Source organism: Penaeus monodon, chromosome 9, assembly GCF_015228065.2.
Source record: "Penaeus monodon isolate SGIC_2016 chromosome 9, NSTDA_Pmon_1, whole genome shotgun sequence".
NCBI classification, from domain to species: Eukaryota; Metazoa; Arthropoda; class Malacostraca; order Decapoda; family Penaeidae; genus Penaeus; species Penaeus monodon.
In genome coordinates, this window is record NC_051394.1 from 38,948,714 (window position 1) to 38,965,948 (window position 17,235).

At 34.4% G+C, this 17,235-nt stretch overlaps 1 protein-coding gene across 3 annotated transcripts in view; it reads left to right on the forward strand.

Moving 5' to 3' along the window:
- Positions 1-16,417, forward strand: part of LOC119577154 (dnaJ homolog subfamily B member 6-like) — a 17,014-nt gene extending 597 nt beyond the window's left edge. For 2 of the 3 annotated variants that reach the window (XM_037924864.1, XM_037924863.1), the window contains exons 2-3: positions 9,912-10,112; positions 12,490-16,417. In XM_037924864.1, the coding sequence (XP_037780792.1) occupies positions 9,924-10,112; positions 12,490-13,092 (792 nt within the window). In that variant the 5' untranslated portion in view covers positions 9,912-9,923 and the 3' untranslated portion in view covers positions 13,093-16,417. Of the gene's footprint in view, positions 1-9,534; positions 9,655-9,911; positions 10,113-12,489 lie in introns of all 3 variants that reach the window. The other variant, XM_037924865.1, reaches the window with a different exon arrangement.
- Positions 16,418-17,235: the final 818 nt, after the last annotated feature.

Genomic DNA, 17,235 nt, shown 5'->3' on the forward strand with positions numbered 1-17,235 from the left:
CATAAATAATCAGTGGTGAATTCTTAGCTTGTTGTTCGGTTTACATGACAAATCATATCTTTTGACTGTTATAAATTTCAATTGAATTTCTCGTCTATCGTTCGTTTTAGAGCAGGACCCGTTTTTAATTGAAGACAAGTTGAAGTGAATTCCTTTTGCATTCAACTGTCGATTATTCCAACTAGTAGATCGATATAGCCAATTTATACAGCCAAGACCATTCTGGTTTGTGGCTTATTTAGATGATTTATTGTGATATAAGTATTTTGAACTGTGAAATGAATGGTGTGACATTATGGCTGAATTGGGATAGTGAAATGGAAGAAACCTTTTGCCTGAATTGGGTTTTCATTCATTTTTTCATGGTTGTAGACTGGGAAAAGTGAAAGTTCAGTGGCTGCTTTATTTGTTTTGCTACTTTAGATTGTATTGTGGTTTGGTTAGTGGTTAGGTTACAGCATTTTTTTTTTTTACTTTATATTTCTGCAATTTAAGTTGGTTGTAGTATTGTTATGCCAAGGTTTAAATTAGTATAGATTACCTTTCATTGGTATATATATATGTAGATAGAAGAAATAGAATGTAGATAAGTTGGTAGATACATAGATGTAGGTGCAGATTGAAATTGATTAACATATGCTAAATTTTCATTGAAATGCAGTGATAAAAGTAAAGTGGCATATACTGGAAGTCATTCTTAATGGAAGTTTGTTCTATAACACATACATATATAGTGATGCATATTCAGTTGCATTATTATTGGTAAATGTTTACTCAATACATACAAGCCTGCTCCAAGCTTTTTGCATTTCTTTGTCAAAGGCCAACTGTCATTATCTAATTTCCCTCATTTAGAAGTCTCCAAAATGTGTAGAATGTGGCAATACAGCGCCCATAGACTGCCGTGACAAATTGTTGTCACATAAGGAACTAGGTCATGCTCAGCCTGGCCAGAATGGGCAAGATGTAGGTTTGGTAGCCTTTACTGGAGTGTAATTTATGGAGGTGGTTGCATTTCGCTCACACTGCATATAGTTGGGTTGTTCTTCCAATTGTATATTCCCCGTCAGAGATCATAGCAATAGGTAATAATTTTGAGAGCACAAAGGGATATTTTGAGAGCACAATCAATATCATTGAGAGAAAAAAGAAAATCCATTTTGAAAGCCGCAAGGGTTTCATTGTAAACACCATATTTATTTGTTGTGAATGTGAACGTGAAAATGGAAAAGTACACCATAAAATCCTTATTTGAACAATAAGAACATATACATGTAAAACTTTAGGAATCTCTTCTAATTTTACCTTGCAATTACTCTGCACCATAGGAACAAAATTTGAATAGTAGATTGCAAATAACGTGATACTAATTGTCATTAATTCTTTTTATCACGCTTTCTGCATAGTAGGACTTAAAAGTATGCATGGGTAATGAATGGTAAGCCTCAAGTTTGTCATTATTATATGCTTTTACCTGTTAATTGAGGTAAAGATTCACTTGGTAGCTTGGTGATTAGTGGCAGGGTTGACAAGTTAATGATAATCATTTGATAATTGACAGGTTACAAATGATGTTGAAAGTACAGTGATGTTATTTGGACATCTTGAATTCAATCAGCCATCACTAAACTCTGAAGTGTATCATTGGTTTGATAAGAAAATTCCTCTGCTTAGTTCTTTCATTCTTTGTAGAATCCCAGTAACATGTTGACACCAGGCTTGTTTACATGCTTGTCTGATGTGATTTAGATGGCTCCACAAGCACATAGTCACAAGGAGTCATTTACTAGAACTACCGGATCATGCATTATAGATGTTATATTAATACAGGTAGAGATTTTATAATGATAGTGATAATTGTGAAGATTATGATTATGTTCTTATTCTTATTCTCAATATTGGTCACATAGACAAAATATATTAGTAATATTAGATATTTAGGTAATTTTTTAGATTCACCTAGCCATCCAAGGTTGCAATTAATATTCCATCTTTCAATTATCCACACTGTAATATGCATGAATATCTCGTTATTTTTCCACTGCAACTGATATAGATGAAAGTATTTATAATGTTTACAAAGTGACCCCATCCCTCTGAGATTACTCCAGGCCTTCCACCCCAAACCCCCATCCGATCGCCGTGTTTCCTTATCGGGGTTCTGCCCTCAGATATTGCCATGGACTTACTCTCCACATTGCATTTGTCATGATCTTTTTTCTTCATTTATTAGTGGGTGTGGTTTTTCTTTTATTATATTTCCACATATTTCCTGTAAATGTGTTCCAAATTATTACATGTTGTACAACTTCCTTATTGTGAAATTGCAAAAGTAGTACCATATATGAAATCTTATTTTGGTCAATCTGTCTATTATAGGCAAATATTACCTTGTACTACATGGTGGTAGGAAACTGAAACTGTATTTTTTCCCCCCTGAAAATTCAAGGAGTGGAGTAAACAGGTAGTAATTGACTCCTTAGTGACTAAGCCTTTGTGAAGCCATCTAAGTGTAAACAAAACTGACAAAACAAACCTACAGTGGGCAGCACAAGCATATTAAACTACCAGTGGGTTAAAAAGTAGTGTTGAGGTAAATTCCTGCCAATCGTTAGAAATTCATGAGTACAGTATGATTAAATTTTTGTTATCATTCATTGCATCATCGTTAGACTATCCTTTGAAACTGAAAGTTAATTGAAACAACAAAATACATGTGACAGTTTCCCAACGAATTCAGCATAACTGGTGAATGGAACATTCACTTTTTTTTTTTTTTTTTTTTTACTTTTTTACATCTTTATATATAATTCCTATAATTATGATTATCAATTTTTATATGTAGCTTTGTCACAACATAGCCAAACTGCTATGAACCAGTTTTATGCCTTGGGGATGTTTGTGCAGGAAACAGAACATTTCAGAAGGTACTTGATTGATTTTTAAATAATGTTTATTTTCATCACTGGGTCAAATAAATTTTAGATTGTCAGATATAGGCACGCTGGTCATGGTGCAGATGTTAATAGCATTTATGAATATAGGATTATTAAAAATGGCTAGAGGAGTTGTTTATAGCCCTTCTCAGATCATCTATCATGATATTGATTGTGGAATTAATAAACATGTGGAAATACCGTAAGTATAAAGCTGATTGTGTTTCAAACAAACAGTTGCATAGACAGAAAGCTAGTGGGGACAAGGGCAACAGAGCTGTGAAACTCTAAAAGTAATATGTTGTACACAAAAAGTAGTTGTCAGTTGATATTTTTCCCTCCAGCAATGTTTGTGTATGTTAGTGATATTGCCTATAGTTTTGTCTGTGTATATATTTTCATCACGCAGATTCCTCTCTGTATTTCATGACCTGCCAACCTTTCAGAGGAAAGATCATGGGGAGTCAGGGGTTGAATAACAACTAATACTAAGCAAGACCTTTCAAGTGGCTTGATTATCTGTTGTCAGTGTGAAGAGTTGTTGTTTACTATTAAAGGTTTAAAGTATGGAAGCTACCTAACACCACTTGGAAAATGTAATGTTCACTATAGTATTGTTCTGCATAATGTCACTACACATAGATGGCCACCAAGTAGTCAGTTTACCTGATTTCACCTCTTCTTGAGGTTTAATTTTTTTATTTTTTTATTTTTATTTTTTTTTTATTTATTTTTTTTTTTTACTGGTGTTATCAATATTGATACTATCATTATTATGACATAATGACATTACTATCAGCAATTTAAGATCATAGAAAATATTTCTGAAAATCAAGGAAAAGGGTAAACTGATGCCATAGATACTACTACTACTACTTGTACTTGCATTACTACTATAACTACTACTACTACTACTACTACTACTACTACTACTACTACTACTACTACTACTACTACTACTACTACTACTACTACTACTACTACTACTACTACTATGACATAGGCCTATGCATGTAAATGCACACTGCTTTCAATCTTGATACCATACATTGCCATTGTGTACATTTCAATATCTGATTAATTTTTCTTCAGGGTAAATAAATAGCACAGGGCAGTGGTTATTCAAAAGATTTTAAAATATTTTTTCTTGCAACTGAAAATCTAAATTGATTTAATTGATATTAATAACACACCATTGTAGGTAAGGTTTGTAAACTTTCTGCATGATTTGTCATCAATTAAGAAACCAGTCTAAGCTTTTATCTTGTAAAAATATACATGATGAAGGTTTCTTGGCCTTTGATATAGTGTGAAAGGTGAAAAATTATTATTGTAAAAAAAAACATATATATCATTATTATTTTCAGTTTGCAATAAAACTATCATAGAAGTAAAATGTTAATGAATTTACTGAAAAAGAAAATTTTAAGACTTCATTGATTTACTGACTTTACTTGATTGTCTTGCAATTTTACCAATATGTCTCCATTTTCATTAGTATTAGCTCAAGATCTCTTGAGCCTTATCTATCCTTAATGTGCATTAGTGTGAAGGTTAAATTATTACATTCTGGTAAATTATCACTCTGCAGTATATCTGATTAATGAAACTGTTGTCAGTTTTATTTGAGTTAGGAATAGTGTTAGTTCTATATGGCTGACGTAGAGTTGCAAAGCATGAGCTGTTGCTGTTAGAAATTGATAGAGTTGGAGTACAGCCTCTCAGAGTTGTATATCCAACTGATCCATTGTACATTAATTGCAAATGCTTTGCCTCATTTTGAGAGCAATTATGATGTTTGATATTAACAACAACTAACAGTTCTTTCATATTTAGATCATGTTCATTTTGTTAAAATAGTTTGAGGCCTGACCCAATGAATATTCATTATATGGACATGCATATACATGGAAATGAATTAATATCTATCATTGTAGACTGACGCAAACAAAAATATGATTTAACCCCAATGCTTCTGATGAAATAATATGGGCAAAGTAAAGTAAAGTAAAGGAGAAGTAAAAAAAAAAAAGAGGGAGAGGAGAGGGAGAGGGAGAAGGAGAGAGAGAGAGGGAGAGAGAGAGAGGGAGAGAGAGGGAGAGGGAGAGAGAGGAGAGGAGGAGAGGAGGGAGAGAGAGGGAGAGAGAGGGAGAGAGAGGGAGAGAGAGGGAGAGAGAGGGAGAGAGAGGGAGAGAGGGGAGGGAGGGAGGGAGGGAGGGAGGGAGGGAGGGAGGGAGGGAGGGAGGGAGGGAGGGAGGGAGAGAGAGAGAGAGAGAGAGAGAGAGAGAGAGAGAGAGAGAGAGAGAGAGAGAGAGAGAGAGAGAGAGAGAGAGAGAGAGAGAGAGAGAGAGAATTTTAAAAGTATTAACCTATCTTTTGTTTGGAGCATCACTTCAAAGTGTGTAGTTTACAGCTCATGTGTTTGTGGTAAAATGATAAGAGGCAAGTTTTTCTTACTCGTCTTTTTGGTACTTACATGGGAATAGTTTTTAGTCATCTAAATGTATTTAGAGTGGATGCTGTTTCTGACCACACCTCAGTCTTCAAAGAATTAATGAGCTAATCATTTTCAGTTTCCTCGCCATGATCTACTGAGTATGCAAAAAAACAATAATTTCAATAAATCTACATATAATCTAATAAATTCAGGTTTTTTTCATACCATATTGGAAATTAGATAAGTATTCTTAAAATACCATTAATAGTGCAATTAAGTGCCTTTAATGTTTAGATGACAAAAACTTGGGATATAAAATACAATGGACTTACTCAATTTGACATACCGTGGGTACAGGGCCGAGATACGTCAAAACCATCATGCTTTCTAATTATTCCGGAGGAGGAGTCCTTCAGTGATAAAGACGGAGGAAGTTGAACTGTGATAGGGCCAGTAACTGCTGATGTCACACTGTGGATGCTTAATAGCAAAAAATCTGTTATGGCGGTTTCTCCCACAGCTTTTGAAGCTAGGGGCCTGGTTCTCGGTGGGTAAGGTGCCAGTAAACTCTTACATCTCTTACATTTTTAATAACAAGTTAAAAGACGTGAAAATAGATAAGCAAAGGCACTCTAGATCAACATTACTTGTAAAACTGATCAATTGAATTTTGAATAGCTTTTGGGGACTAACTTTGGAGCAATTTGGTGATTGGTGCAAACCTTATTACTATTTCATTTTGGCAGCATAGTTGATATTTAGTGTTATATATAAATGTTACTAATAATTAATGAATTTATTTATTGCAATCCTCAAATTCCAGAGATTTAGACTTTTATATCACACTATTATTCACTTTGTATGAAATATTAACTTCACTCATTGTTCCTGATACCCACGCCCACTATGAATTTGGTTTATTAATTGTCACATAGATGGCTCTACAAATGCTTAGTCATCAAGGAGTCCAATTAATAATCCTACAGATCTCGCCTATTTACCCTTTTCCTTGAATTATGTATTTTTTTATTGCTATTAATATTACTAATAACATATTAATTAAGATTGTGTCAATGATATAAAAACTATCAAATTTAATAGTGTTTAAAAAAAAAATAAATAAAAAAATCAAGGAAAAGGGCATTCAGGTGAGGTCATGTAGGTTACTAATTGACTCCTGGTTGGCTGAGCACTTGAGGAGCTATCTATGTATAAGCTTTTTACAAAACAAAACTTCAGTGGGCATTGCATGTTCCCATTGACAAGAGGTTAGAGAAGGAAATGGGCTTCATCATTGTTGCGATGATTTTAGTGTTACTGGTATCAGTATTATCATTCATTAGCATATAGTAGTAATAGTAGTAGTGTTGGTAATAGCAGCAGCAGCAGCAGCAATGAATTGGTGTTAGCAGGCTATTAGTTTTTTATCAAAATTGGTATTGTTGTTACTTGAATTGCTAGTCTCATTATTTATATTGATGTATATATTTCCCATTTCATCTTCAGCTTGCATCCTACACTCTATTGGATATTTTGTATAGATATTGAGTGTGTTATATTTATGTATGTATTTTGAGGTATTTTGTAAAACTTTTTTTTTTATGGTAAAAATAGAATTGCTTGGTGTTCTTGTATGGCAATGTGTAGGAAGTTGTGGTTTAAGGAATTTTGTTTCAAATTGATTAGTGTATTTTGCTGCTTTTAAGGGGGAATATACGAGAACTGGTGCTATGGAAGAAAGTGTCATCAAACATTTTCTCATATCTTGGCCTATTAGATGATCTGAATACTATTAATGAGATGTTTTAGTGCATTTGGAGTGGTGAAATATTAATTCAGTGTAAAATTGTGCCATACTGGATATTGTCAATTTGTTGAAATTATCGTAGCTTTAGAGTGGATGTGAATGTACATAAGAAGGTACATGATTTAAACCTTCTTACCGTCACATGGCCAACTCACAAGAAATCTTCCTTTATATCCATAGAGAAATGCAAACCAAATTTTCAGAATGCTGAGTATGCTTACTGATTTTAATGTAGTGTAATGACTGTATTTGGGCCAGTCTTTTAACATTTTGTCCAGATCTACAAATTGCTGAAAGTGATATATGGAAAGTAGTAAGGTGTTTGTTGAGGGTTTTACTTTTGTTAGCACTTTGTGAGGTAATTCTCCAATGTAAGTTTCATCTGCAAATAGAATTGGCTCTGTAGTGATTATTGTTTGTGCCAAAAGGTAATGATAGTTATTTGACAGACAAATATAGCAAGCAAAGCCTTCATATTTATATATGAATCCAATGGATTCTCATTCTTGTTGTTTCCCTGTCTTATTCATTGATTGTGTCTCCCTCCCTTTCCCTTTTTCATACTTCAGAATTTACCCCTTTCTCTCTTTCCTTCATTGAGTTATTCATACATTCTTTATCCTTCCCTCTTTCTGTCTGTCTGATTGAAGCATAGGCATCACTAGCTTCTGTGTCCACTGTAGGAGTGTCAGACTGATAGGATTTCACTATAAGATATCTCTGGTGCACCTCAAGCCTCTCCTGCTACATCTCTTCTGCAGTCTGTAAAACAAATTTTCCGTGAAAAAATGTTAGTTGATTCCACATCAGCAATAGCAACATCAGCCAATTGCTGTGTTGTCATCAAGGCTTCCTGTGGTTTTCTGGGATTCACGTTTAGTTCAATTGCTGGACATACATAAAGGCAATTTCTGTTAAGACAACTGACCGGTTTAAGTTTATTTGTCAATAAGCATTAACCCATTGCAACGGGTGGCATGTACGCACATGCCATGGCATGGCGGGACCATCTGCCGGGGGCACGTACGCACATGCCATAGAGTATGTATAGACATGCCATGAGTTTTTTTTTGTTACAATCACGGCAAAAGATTATTTTTTGCAGTGAAAGTGTGATTAAGTCGGTTTAACACTTTCTCATTTTTACCATGCAACAAACAAAAAAAATGCAACAAACCGACGATTTCAACTCCATGATGCCGCACATTGCTTATTTTATTCGGACTATAGACCGAATAATGATCAACTATGGAGTCTATATAACAACAAAAATACCCATCAGTCTCGATTTATCAGGAAGTTTGGCAAGTAGAGACTGTAAAAAATAATGAAACTGAAAATACAACATATCTTCGTAGTATTACGAAGAAACGGCATGGGATGCTGGTATTTGGCATGAGTGGTCGCGCATGCTAGGGCGACGATATAAGCCCCCGGCAGCGAGGCCCCGGCCTCTATGAATGCTACCCGTCAGTTATGGGTTAATAAGGGATCCTAAAGCATAGATTTTAGCAAAAGAAAATGGGTCTGGTAATCTCCTTTCATGTTATAATAAAACCTTATAGCCAGCATTTATGATGTATTTATTGATATTAATGGACACAGGAAGGCTACAGTCAGTTTTGGAAGCAACAAAGCTGATCTGTCGAGTTTAATTAGTATAATTATCTTATCCAATTTGTCTTATTCATAGTTCTGCCCTAAACTTAAAAGCATAATTTTTTTTATAAATTTGCTTGGATTTTGTGTAAAAATGTTTCATACTTGTGTTTATTCTAATCCTTCCTTAGATATTGTTTATTAGTTGAAAGAAGCATGTGAGAAGATAGAAAATAGACAGTACTTGGTGTCATGATGCAATGAGATTTAGTGCAAAGAAGGCAGTTTCTGGTTTGCTGTGGGTACACATTCTTTATCTATTACCACTTTTGTTTGGAAAGCCCCTATGTAAGATGAAAAATATAAGCATACTGTATTTGAGTTCCCATTTTGATTATATATAAAAAAAAAAAAAAAAAAAAAAAATCAAAGTGTACATCTGGTCTAGACTTGCTCCTAATAACCATCAGCACAGTAGTTTCTTGCCAATTTCACTTATATTTACAAAAATAAAAGCAAAATATGGCTATGAAATATATTTTCAGTAGGTGTAATAAAACAATAATACTAGACAAATGTTTTTTATTTTGGTAGTTATGACTGATTAGGCTAGCATCTTCATAGATACCCTGAACATGTATGGGTAGTGTCTGTTCACAATATTTATTGATTTTATTTGCTATATATTTTAATTGAGCAGTGCACTTTGCATAGCTCTTAAGTTTGTGGTCAATTCTATTCTATTTTATTTGCAGCTGTCAACTCCAACAGAAGTGTTACTAACCTTGGTTGAGATTATTGGTTACGGTTAATGGCCACAAAAAAAGGTTTCATCTCACTCTCTGCAGCTCGATAATATTCAATTTTTTCTTCAGGTGATGAACTTGCAATTTTAGTGAACAGCCTTGACTTTAACCATTGCAGCATGAAAGCAATGTTGTTATTATTATTATTATTATTATTATTATTATTATTATTATTATTATTATTATTATTATTATTAAACTCTATATTGATTCACTAAAATGAACCCAAGAACACTAGGATGGAAAAATGTTTTGTTCACGTAATTTTTTTTTTTCTTTCTTTCTTTCTTGGATATTATCATACTAATGTTGCTGCTTATCAACAGACACATTCCACAATGGTGGATTACTACAAAGTCCTTGAATTGAACCGGAGTGCTTCCCAGGCAGACATCAAGAAGGCATATCGTCGTCTGGCACTCAAATGGCACCCTGACAAAAATCCGGACAACCAAGATGAGGCAACAAAAAAATTCAAGGAAATATCAGAAGCTTATGAAGTATTAAGTGATGAAAAGAAAAAGAAGGTAAGTTAAGTGTCTTGTGTTTTAATTACGTTATGTTATGGTCACCTACGTCATCATATGCTCTGTGAGTTCTGTGATGTTCGAGTATGACCCTTATCAGTTGGCTCCTTAGTATTGGAAGCAAAACATGGATTCTGGGTGAGATTAACATTTGATAATTATGCTTCACACTTTTGCTTGAAGGAACCCCTCAGTCATATGACAATTTTGGTATGAACCAAACTGAAATTACTGAGACTAGTCATTTATTTTTTTCATAAAAGGAAATTGTTGGTGAGGAAAGGAAATACATCAATGGTATTTTTTTTTTTTTTGCGTGTGTGTGTGTGTGTGTGTGTGTGTGTGTGTGTGTGTGTGTGTGTGTGTGTGTGTGTGTGTGTGTGTGTGTGTGTGTGTGTGTGTGTGTGTGTGTGAGAGAGAGAGAGAGAGAGAGAGAGAGAGAGAGAGAGAGAGAGAGAGAGAGAGAGAGAGAGAGAGAGAGAGAGAGAGAGAGAGAGCATTGCCAATGGAATCTGCAGAAAGAGAGAACTTATTTTATATATCACCACACCAATTCTACACATTCCTTCAGTATGTGACTTAGAACCCATATTTGCCTCCTATTTTCTTAGCAAATTCAGTGAAATTGGACAGGAAGATGCACTGTCACTATATTTCAAGGATAGTTATTTTTTCACTGAGTATTTTATAATTTGATTTTATCTTTTTATGGTTAATAAACAAAGCAAGATTTAGGGAGTTGATCTTTATTCCGTATTTGGGGGCCTTGGGAACTAGGCTTGATGAGAAAATTGATTGATATTAACCCTTTCCCGACAGGTGGCATGTACGTACATGCCATGGCATGCCTGGACTATCTGCCGGGGGCATGTATGGACATGCCATGGTGTATGTATGGCCATGCCATGAGTTTTTTTGTTTTTTTTTTGGCTTATGAGGTTAGCGTAAAAAAAATCACGTCAGTAATCGACTACATTGGCCAGAGATATTATATAGTATTCACGAAGTGATGAATAAAACGCACGAATAAAATACCAATATGTATAAAAAAAAAAAAAAATCATGTTTTTATGAAAACACTGAACATAAAAGTATATCTATTTGGAAGTGATAGTATAAACCTGTTGAAACTAAAGTTATCTTATAAAATAACTCACTGCTTATTTTAGTCAGACTATAGAGCGAATAATGATCAAGTTTGGAGTCTATATAACAACAAAAATATCCTACAGTCTTGATTTATCAGGAAATATGGCAAATAGAGACCTTGGAAAATAATAATTTTGAGAATACAACATAGGCTCTTAGTATTACGAAGAAAAGGATGCTGGTATTGGGCATGAGCGGTCGCGCATGCTAGGGTGACGATATAAGCCCCCGGCAGCGAGGCCCAGGCCACTATGAATACTACCCGTCGGGAAAGGGTTAAAGTCTACATTGACCAGAAAATACATCTCTGTAGAGAGATCATACTGTCACTTGTCAGGCATTTTTAGCACAAAAAATTTATGTAATTTATTTTAATTATTTTGGTAAATTTCAGATTTTTTTTTTTTTTTTTATCTGACTTCATTTGGAGAACCAGGGCTTGATTCCCCCACCTATACTGATGTTGCTTTAAATCCCATTGTTAAATATTTTTTGTTTCTTTTACATACCTTTTGTTGCACAAAGTAACAAAGTAAATGGTCAAATTGGGGAATGACCATTTTGTGCATATGTGAATTCTATATTTTATGGCCATTAACTCTTTGCCGACGGGTGGCATGTACGCACATGCCATGGCATGGCGGGACCATCTGCCGGGGGTACTTACGCATATGCCATAATGTATGTATGGACATGCCATGAGTTTTTTTTTTTGTTACAGTCACGGCAAAGATTATTTTTCTGCCACTGAAAGTGTGATTAAGTCGGTTTTAACACTTTCATTTTTACCATGCAAAAAAAAAAAAAGATTTCAACTCCATGATGCCACACACTGCTTATTTTATTCGGACTATAGACCGAATAATGATCAAATATAGAGTCTATATAACATCAAAAATATCCTTCAGTCTTAATTTATACATACATATTTACAACATGTCTTCGTAGTATTACGAAGAAACGGCATGGGATGCTGGTATTTGGCATGAGTGGTCGCGCATGCTAGGGCGACAATATAAGCCCCCGGCAGTGGGGCCCGGGCCACTATGAATACTACCCGTCGGAAAAGGGTTAATGATGGTTTCTTTAAGAAATTATATTATCCGTTAAAGTAGGTATTGTATTTGCTATTTTTCAAAATTTCTTGATCACCATAAAGTAATAATACTCTTGGTTTAATTCATGTTGTTTCTTCAGTAGTAAATGGTAATAGCTATTTTCCTTTCAGATTTATGACCAATTTGGCAAAGAAGGACTTCAAACAGGAGGTGGACCTGGACCTACAAGGCCTCGCACATCCCGCTCAGCACGTCACCATGGCCACTATCGCTATGACGATGATTTCGACTACACCTTCCCAACGTTCACTTTCAGAGACCCTGAAGAAGTGTTTAGAGAATTCTTTGGCGGCGATCCCTTTGCAGAATTGTTCAGCTTTGACCCCTTTGACAACCACAGTCGCCGCCGTCGGCAAGGCAGACACAGAGGAAGTTCAGACCCTTCTCTCTCACATCATCTCAGCCATCCAAATTCCATCAGCAGCAATTTCTTCAATCCTTTCGGCACTCTTTTTGGGGCAGGGATGTTTTCACCTTTCTCAGATTTTGACACTCTTGGTGGTGGTGGCTTTACCTCATTTTCCTCGCAGTCCTTTGCCACAGTTGGGGGTCCTGGCATGAAACGCACTTCCACCTCAACAAAATTCATTAATGGCAAGAAAATTACCACCAAGAAGGTTTCAGAGGGTGGCCAAGAAACTGTCATGACCTTTGAAAACGATGTACTCAAATCCAAAACAGTTAATGGTGTACCGCAAGCCTTATCTTACTAGGATGAAAGTCAATTTTGCAGAAGACTGTGAAGTGTTTTGTGGAGATCGTCTAACCTTCAAGAGAGGTTAGAACATTCTTGACTGTTTTGCTGACAGAGCTAACATTTTGTGTTTTGCTGTTATAGTAAGAATGATTACATTGTGTACATGATGTGTAAAATGAAGTGAAAGGATGTAAAGTTTATGTTCAGTGTATTTAAGTTATTAATGATTATCACTATGATTTATTTTTGCATAGCTACTGTACACCTCAAAAAATTGCTGTATCATTTTATTTTTTCTTTCTTTCTTTTTGTTTTTTCCTTTTTCCCCACTTTCAAAAACTGTACTTACAAAGGTAATAGATGTATGAGGATGATCTTTAACTATTAGACATGGCTAAGCACAATTAGCTTACAGAAAAGTGTGGTACAAAATAGCTGCACTAGACTAATATATACTTATAGGCTCTTAGATTTGGTTGTGTGTTACTGAGCTTTAGCTCTTTGGCTAGGTTATAAAAGCCTTTTTGATTTATTAGTTTATTTATTATTTTTTTTTTATCCTGAGTACTTTTTTATTTCAGTATTATGTATAATGGATTAGTCTTAACTAGTCTGCCACACTTATGGATAGAATTTGTTTTGGTTGATGAAAAGGCATGATAGTGACTTAGCCCATTGGATGTTTGTAATCAGAATGGACAACCAATTTTTGAGAACCAATGAGTGAAAGGTACTGAAAGTTTATGTATCTAAAAATATCAGATTCTTACAGTCAGAAAGTGCTTTCCATATATTCCTTGGATATAAACCCTCCTTTTTTCCATCATTAAATGCTTGTGAGGGGAATATTTTTTGAAGACTTGATGTTAGATAAGTGTATGCAATTTTAGTGTTTGATAGATGTCGACTGGGGACAAGATCACATTGAAGCAAGATATTTTGCCCTGAGAAAAAAAGATGATTCTGTGGTTTCCAAGAAATACAGCAGAGTCATTTTTATTTTTCTATAATGACAGCCACACTATTTAGTGGAGAAGTAGAAGGTGTGTAGGAGACTTCTCTAAAGGTGTCCTCACAGTTCATAGTGTGGCTTGCCAAGTTTCTTTAAACTGATAGCATCATGTACATACTGCAAGCTTTACTAGATTTCAGGAAGTATAGCTTTAGATTGCATTGAAACAGTCCTCAAAGCTGGCCTTTCACTTTTAGTAGCTTGTCAGTATTTGTTTAAGGAATACTGGCACTGCTAGTCACACTAGGTAACTGGTTTATTAAGATTTCCATGGGGCATCAGAAAATTAATTACCAGCTTGCCTCTTATCGATTCATGTGGTTTGTTTGTTTGTTGAATTAATTGTCATACATCTTCAATCAGTAGTTTGTCTTTTCTCGTGGCTTGCTTTTAAAACAACAGAAGTACTAAAAATTATTACAAAGGCACAAGTTCATTGATAGAACAGTGTAATATTAGAAACACAGATATTGATAAGGTTTGAAAATGTGGCATCCACAATAACAACTTTTCATCATTATTTAGCACATGTTTCGTGAATTGTCATACAAAAAGATTACTTTGAAATGTGATATTTTGTTTTAATATTTGTTTCCAATTTCTCTTTTGTAGAGAAAACTAATATTAGTCATATTAATAGCTTTCCCATTCTTAGTAACCATGAGATATGACAAAAGAGTATCGTCAGTGTTTAAGTTAGTTGATAGTAGTCTGCTTCAAAGTGTAAAAATTACCTGCATTGTACACCAGTAATAGTATTGTAGGGCTGCATATGTAAGGTTGTAGTGTTCTGGGTTGGAGATCTTGGCGTACAGACTTTAGGAGGGTAGATAACTGTTCAGAATTTAAGTATCATAGATGATATTTCATTACTATTATATGTTATTAATTATTTAATTTTTTCATAGTAAAGACTTTTGTTGTAGGTTTTTAGATGTATGGAATTTACTGTTACAATATATAATGGAACTTCGCTGAATTGAAATTTTATGAATGAAGTAAGTTTTCTTTTAATGGATGAAATACCTGTGATCTTTCCTAATTTTCAAACACACAGACTGATTCTTTAAATGGTCATACCATAGCAGTAGCTATTTGAAACTGCTGTCTTAGTTTTCTGTTTGTGTTTGTTACTGTTCGGGTGTCAAAGCAAAATTAAGGTTGTAATTATTTCAGGTTACCGAGGTTTCACTGTCATATGAAATGGCTATGGATTTGAGATGCAAGAATGAGTAAATCTCATTTTCCCAGTAAATGAATATGAATAAGATTTTTTGAATATAACCTAGGATGATGAAAGTCTTCATAATGTTCTAATGTTTTTTTGTTTTTTTTTGTTTAGTTTTTTTACATAGAGAAAAGTAATTAACTTTTCTTCATTTCTTAACACATGGTTTTTATCTAGTTGCTATATTTTTTCCCCTCAAGTGGTGTCGATAGATTGTTGAACTGGAAAGAGAGAGTGAAAGAAATAAGTCTTCAGAATTTAAAAAAAAAAAAGAATTATGTTGTATATGTAGTTACTTGGTCTTACTTGATCCTGTCTGTAACCAGAATTGACAGCTATCATACAGTGTGACAAAAAACATTATGGAGATGTAACATTTGTCTGTGGAATTGTAGCACTCAATACAAGTTATTGACATACCTTTTAGGTTTAGGTAATGGTTTCTATGAATTGTGACTACTATGAGTTTTGTTCATAAACCGAGGTACCACTTTCAATCGGTTAATGAACATAGAACTTGCCAAAGATGAAGGATTTGTTCTGTGAGAGCTGTTTAAATCAAAATCATATTGACTGAGTCTTACAAATAGAGATGCACTTTACATCAACACTTTGTTAATACCTGTCTATTATATTCTTTTGTAATTTTATTTTTTTTCCCCATAATGAAAGGCTAAAAGAGGTTGTGTGGAAATGTTATTTTAAACTCCAAATTAATGAAACCAATACCCTGTTCAGCTAATGGTACAATAGATATTTTTTTGATTTGGAAAGATTTGATTTCAAGGCTTAATCACTGTGTAATCACAATGAACTGATATCATGTAAAAGTTCATGTTGCTAGAATGAATATATTCTTTCCTTTGCTAGCTGCAAAGTTTCATTATCAGAACATGTGAAAGCATAGCATATGATGATGATATGTTCAGAATGCTTTTGAAGTAATGAAAGCAGGTTATGTGGACTGCACTTCGTAAGCTACTCTTGAAAGGTACCCAAAGATTATTGAATATCATTCATAATAGTTTAGGCTTGCTTTGATTGTATGTATAATATTTATGTAACCTATAAATAATAAAGTGTTTATTATCTTTACCTAAATGTTAATATTTTATTTAGATTTATTGTAATCATAATATTGTTGATTATAACTGCTCAGCATTTACTTCTTTAACAACGCAAAATCTAAAACCATCTTTAAAAATTTTGATTTGATGTACTCTCTCTCTCTCTCTCTCTCTTTCTCTCTCTCTCTCTCTCTCTCTCTCTCTCTCTCTCTCTCTCCTCTCTCTCATCTCTCTCTCTCTCTTCCTCTTTTTCCTCTCTCTCTCTTCTCTCTCCTCTCTCTCTCTCTTCTCTCTCTCTTCTCTCCTCTCTCTCTCTCTCCCCCCCCCCCCCCATCCCTTGCTTGTTGTCCAGGGAGAGGCTTAGGAGATGGATACCGAGGCCCAATGTTGGGATCACCCCTGCCTCAGCTCTTGACTAATTTTGCATGGTCATTTCTTCTACTTTCCTTCTCTTCGTCATCCCCATCTGTCCTCTTATCCTAATTGTTAACTTTTTGCCACAATACTTTATCATAATTTGATGTCTGGCACATTTATTTGTTTTGACCATCAAATTTTTTAATCCACAAAATAATTTTTCTTTTCTTTCAACTAAAACTTTCCTATTTTAGGCTTTGCCCCAACCTCCTTCCTATCGCTCATGATCTTCAATGATGATGTGCAGAAACTATCACACACACACACACACACACACACACACCACCCACCACCCACCACCACACCAACAAACACACACACACACCACACACACACACACACAACACACATATATTTTATTTTGCAGATATATTCGGAAAAAAATAAATAATATTAAAATATATTTTATTAGCTTTTTTTTATATTATATAATTT